This window comes from Parasteatoda tepidariorum, chromosome 7, assembly GCF_043381705.1.
Source record: "Parasteatoda tepidariorum isolate YZ-2023 chromosome 7, CAS_Ptep_4.0, whole genome shotgun sequence".
Lineage (NCBI taxonomy): Eukaryota > Metazoa > Arthropoda > Arachnida > Araneae > Theridiidae > Parasteatoda > Parasteatoda tepidariorum.
The window spans coordinates 46,784,335-46,792,977 of record NC_092210.1 but is presented as its reverse complement, the minus strand read 5'-3'; the positions used below and the strand labels follow the sequence as shown (position 1 = coordinate 46,792,977).

General features: G+C 30.7%; 1 protein-coding gene across 1 annotated transcript in view; it reads right to left on the bottom strand.

Moving 5' to 3' along the window:
• Positions 1–3,021: 3,021 nt before the first annotated feature.
• Positions 3,022–8,643, bottom strand: part of LOC107451564 (uncharacterized) — a 37,952-nt gene continuing 32,330 nt past the window's right edge. Inside the window, exons 2-3 of the mRNA XM_016067703.4 lie at positions 5,066–5,176; positions 3,022–3,606 (exon numbers count right to left, since the gene is read on the bottom strand). Of these exons, the coding sequence (XP_015923189.1) occupies positions 3,179–3,606; positions 5,066–5,159 (522 nt within the window). The 5' untranslated portion in view covers positions 5,160–5,176 and the 3' untranslated portion in view covers positions 3,022–3,178. The remainder of the gene's footprint in view (positions 3,607–5,065; positions 5,177–8,643) is intronic.

The window sequence follows — 8,643 nt, the reverse complement described above, 5'->3', positions numbered from 1 at the left end:
GAAACAAAATTTTTAGTTTTGATCCTTAAATTTTGAACAATAATCAAATTTAAGAGCACAAGAAAGAGTAATATTATGAAATGTTGATATTAAATACCTAGTAAATACCATAGGAAAAACACTAGTTCAAACTTTAATGATAAATACTGTCATAACTCATCGATTTTATGACAGCCAAAGATATTTGTACCTTTTTTGTTTATTAATGACCATATCAATTAGTTTTTATAGACGGCTGTTATCTTTTCATGATATGCAACTACGCATTTTTAATTATTATTATGTCTTAATCATTATGAAATTAATATTTTCAAAACCTTCTACACTGAGAAAGAAAGTATGGACAAAGTAGTGGAAAAAATATTGTAAAATTTACCATGTTTCTGGCTCTATGGAAACACCGAAATCCTTTGTAATTTTTACCGTAGCGCTTTGGTAATGACATTGATAAAATTAGCAATTAAAATATAATTTTATAATATGTGATAAAATTTTGTAGTAATTTTGTCATGATACCTTAGAGCATGGCATAAAAACCATATTTTTGAATTTACTTTTCAGTTTTGTATTTTTTACTAATTGTGTGAAAATAAGAAACCACAATTTCTGAAAACCACAATTTTCGGTAAATTGTTCAATGAATTTTCTACTCCGTGTAGAACTTTTTTAATTAATCTGAAAGTATTTTAGAAAGAAACAAAATTTTTAAAAACTTCTCGAAAAAAATTAAATGCAGAAGTGCATATTCTTTGTTTGTTTCTTCGTTTAAACTTGTGAAAACTATGAGCCTCCTATAACCAATTTGTGTAATTTTTAAATCTTTTTTTTAATACTAAAATTATCATAAAATAGTCATTTTAATTATTTTTTTATCATTCAACAATATTTTTTTTTCTAAACTGTTTCAAAAAACATTTTTTTTCACTTGAAGCACATATAATTGCAGAAATGCAGCTCATTTTTCATTGACGCATACGCATTTGTAATGTTGAATAACTTTTTTTCATAACTGTATTTATTTCACAGAAATGTTCTCTAATTTTCCTCCTATTTACTGAAGAGTAAAGTACTATTTTAGTTTCTGTTGCACCGACAACTTTTTCTTTATTGTGTTTCACCTTTCCGACAGAGTAATTAATGAAATTAAACATTTAAACTATTTTGCATTTCATATGATGTTATTTTTCTTACTATGAGTTATGAGTATTTTTATATAAGTTTTCATCTGTGAAGTAGTCATAATCAGTAGTATGAACAAAGCTAAATAAGTTTATTGGATAAAATAATTGCATCTTATTTCTTTTCCTGTTTATTTGATCCTTTTTTTTGTTTTTTGGTTTGTTTAATGCTTTTTTATGTAGCCAATATAGAGGCACTCCTAAAAAAGAAGGTCTTAATCCTGCCGAGTATAATTTAAACTTCATTTTTTCTATCATTTCTAATTATTAGAATGAAAATATAGATTATTATAAACCTTTTTAGAAATTTGGAAGGTTTTTAAAAAATTTTTTTGTGAGGTATGAAAATTTGTATAGCTTCTTCCGTAGGGAGAAACTTATAATCATAACTATTTTGTATAAAAGGTTTCGTAACGATATAAATTTTTTACTCATCATGAAATAGGGTGTAATATATTTATTGTGTAAACTATTTACTTATTATTAACTCTTAAAAGAACCTGTTCTCAGTATTTTTTCTAAATTGTTACTGTGTAAATATTTCGAACGTTTACTCGATAAACATCTAATGGGGTTTTTCACGAAGAATGTGAAACGTGATTTATACACTTTCTTATAGTCCTTTATGGAAGATATCCGAAATCGCACTTACAAATTACACGTAAATATAATACTTAGATATTTTGCAATCATATTTGATTGAAGTATAGTCTGTTTTGCTCTGGTATAGCTATATCGCATGCTCTGATTATGGCTTTGTTTTGGAAATATATATTTTCGTAAAGTAGAGATCTTAATAAAAATTTTCAGACTATATCCTGATAGCAAACGTTGCATTTACGGTTTCTTTAGATTGATATTATAAGGCTGACTGGTTAATCATAATTTCTACAAGGCAGAAATTTTACTATACCTATATTATTTATTTTTGTTAAATTGAATAAAGGCGGCCAAAAACCTTAACAAAAAATATAATTTCTTAGTTTTCATTGCAAACTTCATTTTCAAACTTTTTTTCCCTTTGTATGTTAAGACTCTCATACGCAACTTTTTTTAAATGATGATGTGAAGTATTTTTAGATTCAATTTCGATATAAAAGAACTGTTTATTAAAGCTTAATGCGAACCTCATTGTGCGTAAACTAGCACAGTTAAATTTAACATTGTTTCAAGTTTGCATGGTTTATTTGTTTATTATTTATAAATATTGCTGGGGCCTTGTGGTAAAAGTTGCTGTTATATTATAACCACCGTTTTAATACTATCTAGGTATTATTTAAATTTTTTCTTTTTGAAAGCCGCAATTGGCGAGTGATATTTGGGATACGTTTGTGATTTTACATCTTTAGTTTTTACTGCTTTGCCCTTTTTTACAGTATGAAGTGATTGTTTTTTTAAAAATCTTTTGCTTATACTTTAGTAAAGAAATCGAACTTCAAACTTTTTCTCTAGTACTAACAGTACATATTAGTAGTTGATTTGTACTGCACCGTAGCCAATGATCAGCCATTGAGCGCCCTTATTTTAGTTAATGGAAATTTAAACTGTTTCTTTATAGGAAATTTTGTCGATTTCCATGAAAAAATATAGATTTCAGAGAGATAAATATTAGGGGGATTGGAAAGTAATGTCATTTCGGCGCATTTTATATTTCCTATCAAGATTTTATTTTTAATCAATTGGCAACTACAGATCTAAAATAAATCGAAATGGATCGAAAAAAAATGAATTGCTTAAGACGATCGAATATTTAATGGGCCGAAACGACGTTGCTTTCGGGTTCCCCTAATATTTCTAAAAATTATCCCTATTTCTGGAAAGAAATGATTATAAGTCACAGACATTTTGAATAAAACAATTTTATTTCTATTCATGAACACAGCTGTCACTTCATTGCATCACGTCTTACACTTAAGAATACTGAAAACCATGGAATTAACACAGATGAAAGAGAAAAATCATTAAGGTTTTACGCTTATTTCTCTCCCTATAATAGTACTTTATCGTCTGCCGGGCCCACCAAGAAATTCCGACCCTTCTGGTTCGGCATAATACTTTTTATCAACTGGTCTCTTGTCTGCTAGAAACGATTTCATGTTACCATTCCTCGGCTTCCACGCAAATGGTTGGACTCTGAAGTATTTCGGCAGACCGTTCCGGTTAGGAAGGAAGAACATTCTGGGCAATTCATTAAGGAGGTCCTGCCGTCGTCTTCTCTGGGACTCATCCACAAGTCTGGAGACCCGTTTCTGAAGTTCGATGGCCATCGTGTTCTCTTCTAAATCTTCCATTCGAGGGCGAGCAATACCAATGATGCTGTTGTCTGAAGAGAAACTGTTTTTGTGAAGAAAGTAGCCAGGATCCTTGTCAATGAGGTTACGCTCCTGCGATTCTGAGAAATCCTCACTGCTATTGGCAGATGATGAATCTAAATACATAGAAATTCAGTGATTTTAGATGGTGAAATAAAGTGTAACTAACTAAGACACCCTAAGGAGACAATCAATTTTAGGTTTTTTTTTTGACGCAGAGATGTCTTTGTGTGGAAGGATGAACCCGTTGTCATCTATTCATTTTATGACAGAAAGACTTTAGATTTGAATCGAAGTTACTGCAACTTTGTTTCAAATCTAAACAATTACTGGTTTTAAAGCGTGCTTGTCCCTTTCATACAAAGAAACAAGCTGAGTTCGTTGCTCAATAGAACAGTTGAACCCCTTTCATGGCTTCAAATATCAACACTAATGACTTCCTACCATGATCTTTTTTATGGTGGCTAAACAATGTAACAGTTAGGGAATTTTTGAGTTGTGTTTTTAGAATTTTTGACGCCATCAACACAAATGTATTGCAAAAATATGATCAAAAAGATGTTACAGAAATTGAATAAGCTAGATAAATTTCTGTATTCTTAAATTCTTTATTTTCTCCAAAAATTACCACTGTTTGACTCATGGTTTACATTGGAGTACCATTTACCAAAATTATTATTGCATTGAAACCACAAGGTGACCCATTTGAAAACCGTAGTAGCAGCTGGTCCTTGAAGAAGCTTAATATCAGATGAAGATATCGTTGAACAATGGTAAAAACATTCTAAATTTTGCTATAATAGAGGGATATTAATAAACGATAGAGTTAACAACAAATGTATTGAAGAAATAAGAATTAAAAATGATATTAAATCTACGATTTAAGAAAATGAAAGTAAAATAAGAAACAATTTCTTTTTAAATTAAACACTTTGGAATTTTAAATATGGCTCCATTGGGTGGATGAACGTTATACTCAGTTTCAGGAGTTATGAACTGGGTTTTTTAATTTTTTAATTTTTTTTATTTAGGTTGAGGTTGCTGCTAATTTAGTTTTGCATGGTATGAAAGCTCACTTGTTGAGCTTCAAATTAACTTGATAAATGCCGTTTTCAGATCACTTCCATGAAATGTGTACTCTTGATAAATCTGATTGCATTTCGAAACATTTTGAGCTAAGTTGGTTTTTATTTAAATAGCTTTTTACGATCTGCATCCTTAAAAAGAAATATTGGGGGGACCAGAATGTAACGTCGTTTCGGCGCATTAAATATTCGTTAGTCTTTTAAACCAATTCATTTTTTTCCCGATCCATTTCGATTCATTTTCGATCCGGAATTTTAAGGTTGTTGCTAACAAGGGGGTGAATACATTATTGATTGAAAATAAAATCTTGATAACAAATATCAAGTGTACCGAAACGACATGGGCCGGTCCTCCTAATATATTCATAATCTGACTGAAATTGACTAAAATGTCTACCACATAAATTTAAAGTATTTATATACAATGAAAAAAAATATAGTGACTAGCCGCTTACCAGTATCGTTCATGTAAGATAAAAATGCAGTTTACCTGGCAAACTGTGCGCAAATGTTTTTTGAGGAATTAGAACAGCTTCAAAGCAAGTTACAGTCACGAACACTAATGTTTTCCAACTTTTCAACATGTTTTATCTATGATTATCTGGAAAAAAAATAAGCCAACATATAATGCGCAATCTAAAATTTTAGTGCATTCTACAACATAACCACAAAATACATTATTTGATAATTTCTTATCTGAAAAATTTAAAAAATATTAAAATAGATTTCCTTTTAATAAAACACTTTAATCTCTAGATTTTGACCTGATCAATATTTTTAGATAAATGTCGTACAGTAAAAACTCAATAACATTTTTCGAAAGCTATTGAATTAATAAGCTACTTAACTTTCTTAATGAAGATATTTATTGATTAAAGGGAAAATTTAAGAGCTAATTTTATTATAAAGTGGGAAAATGAGGCAAGTTTGGATACTTGACATTTCAGATTTTCCGAAATTTATAGGATATGTTCTTTATGTGAAACTATTAAACTTATGTTTTTTGATTTATGAGAAAATTGTTTTGTGTGGATTGAAAAAGAAGACTTTTTGGAATTTTGAGAAAATCGCATCAATTTACAAGTGGAATACTCTTTATGAAACGAATGAATCACGGAATCAACCGTTATTTTATGTTCAACTACGTTTATATTATCTATTAACCCATTGGTGGTTTAGTAAAGGGCAGAATTTGGAGGATTTTTTCACCCCCATACATTATTTCCCTATCTAATAACATAGAAAAACCAGTTTTACTAAACTGAGAAGACTGCTGGTTAAAATACGATTTTTAACGAGCTGAACAGCCTTTGGCGTGACCTTTGACGTGACCTAATTTAGAAACTAAAATTGTAGACAACTTTCAAGGCTATTAACTGCCTTTGCCAAAAATAAACAAGTATGAAATTATCAGGAATAGTAGCCTTAAGTATAGCAAAACCAATCAACTGATTTAAGGTGATTGACTCAAAATACCCACTGGCCAAATTGCTTCGAATTTCACCAGCGAATTAATCGCTATTAAAGAGGCTCTTGCCTATTGTCACTCCCAATCTCTAAAAGACTCAATAAAAGAAATCGTGATTTTCTCAGACTCAAAATCAGCACTCGAAGCAATACGTAACGGTTATACATCAATAACGCATGAAATTAATACCCTTCTTCATTCATTAACTATCCGTTGCACTCTCCAGTGGATCCCAGCTCATGTTGGAATCGAGGGAAACGAATGCGCAGATGCCCTTGCAAAGGAAGCACGCGACGAAGATCAACCTCGAGCTGTCACCTGTGCAGATGCGAATGCTGTCGCCAGACGAAGGATATACAACCAGCATTTTAGCAAGGCAACAGTCCCCGATCTAAAATGCCCAAGAAACCTCTCCTCTACAATAGCTAGGCTACGTACTGGACATTTCAAGGGCATGAAGATCTCACGCACCCATATAAAATTCTATCCCATGTGCAAGTACTGTCCTCATTTGCAACTAACTCCAGACCATGTTTTTGACTGCCAGGCTATTATCGGCTCCCTCTTTCAATTTGGAGCACCTCCCATCGAAATTCCCCATAACCATCAGGCTCCAGAATTTGCAAACCTTGTTATCAAGACTTTTGGAGGACTCTAATCTTTGCACTAGCATAGACACGACGACAACAACAACAACAAGGTGATTGATTCAATTTTTTTCATAACCAGGCTCTGAAGTTTGATACTGAGAACACAGAAATAGTTTTTGGGAATGTTGTAAATTGTTTTAAAAACTGTGATTTCTGCATAATAGGATTATCTGTTGAACATGGGTAGTTGTAAACAAAACATTTTGTCAGCTGCTCAACAGCGGTGATAAGATAAAAAAATAAAAAATGAATATCTGAAGTTATCACCTCCTCCGGGGGTGGGCGGCAGTCTCAATCCAGAACTTAGGGGGAAGGGGCAAATTAGGGGAGATCTTTCACTTCGTTATCTAAGCAAGTGACATATTGCTATGATATGTTTTTTTACGCTGAATAGAACAAAATATTACCCAGGTCGGTACAACCAATAGATCAAAAGTTATAAAAGTTTTGTGAGAAAATAGTACAGTACATTGCTGCTGCTGACAAAGTTTGAGATCCTATGAATATTTTCGGATTAAACTAATGAGGTAAAATTAAGTTAAATGAAATCAAAACTTATTTATTATTAATAGTTCCAGAAATATTTAATACGTAGTAGATCATAAAATAATTGTCAGTGTCGTGATCCACTTGTTTGACAAAAAGTATAGCAACTTTCGAATAGATGCGTTGTTCTTAAAACTTCAAAATATCTGGAGCTTTAATCCCCCAAAACTTTAAAAAAAAGAAAATAAAAAAAATTCTCAAACTAAGTTGAAGAATGTTAGAATTGCAAGTATTCAACCCTGCCTCATTCTTAATAAAACTGGCTCTTAATGATGAACTTCGTAATCAAATCATTCAGGAGAGCATTTTGGGTGAAAAACACTACGATAAAATTTCCACGTAGGCAATAAAATTGAACTTTTAAACATAAATTTCAAACTTCTGTAAAGTAGAAATTTGGAAACACTAAGGAACATTTTGATTTAAAAATATCCCAATTGGGAAAAGGGTAGCTAATATGTATGCTGCTTCATGTTCTACAATTTGTAAATGATTAACGTTAGAAATACCATAATGATTATCATAAGTTATGCAAAAAAATAAAATTTCTTTATTTTTTTAAATATAGAGCATATTTTCTACTAAAAATGAAAAAGCATTTTTTTTTTGCTGCACTCAACATAATTCTAAAATCTCATTAATAATAAAATGATAAGTATTTAAGTTCAACTTGCGGAAAAAAGTTACAAATTTAACGTCAAGATTAAAAAAAAAAAAAAAATTCAAATATAGTATCTGTAACTCCTTGGGGACTTGAAAAACTGGAATTTACTAACACATAACCAAAAATGGTAAAGCGCAATTTGGAAATTAAAGTAGTTTTTTGCACTTTTGCGAGCCCTAGAAAGGGGTTTAATACTTTATTTGAAATGTATTTTAGGCACTTTAGGGAATACTTTTTCTAAGTTGTCTTTGTTTTCTTTTTTTTAGAATAAAAGAAAAAGAAAATTTCATTTATTTTATCTGGATTAAATGTTTAGTTTGTCTTTGTTTCGCGTTTTAGAATAAGACGTTTTATTTTTAATTTGTTTGGAGTGCTTTTCTAAACAACTACAAAACTTTTCTGTCAGAAGGCGCCAATTAGTATAAGACGCTTTGCGAAAGACGCTTAGTAAATCACCTCAGTAAAAATGGAGTTTTAATATAGGGGAGAGTGGGGTCAATTGTAACGTTTCTTACTTAACTATTTTTAACTAACAAAAAATCCAATATATTATTAGTATTAATAGACAGACGAGTAAAGTAGACTATCCTCTACTAGAAAAAAAATAAATACATTATTTTAAATGTTATTATATTAGTTATTAACAATTTTTGACAGTTGTGCACTTATTACATTTGTCCCCACTTACAGGGTCAATTGTAACTGTTCATAAATTCAACTAAAACATAGTTAATTATACA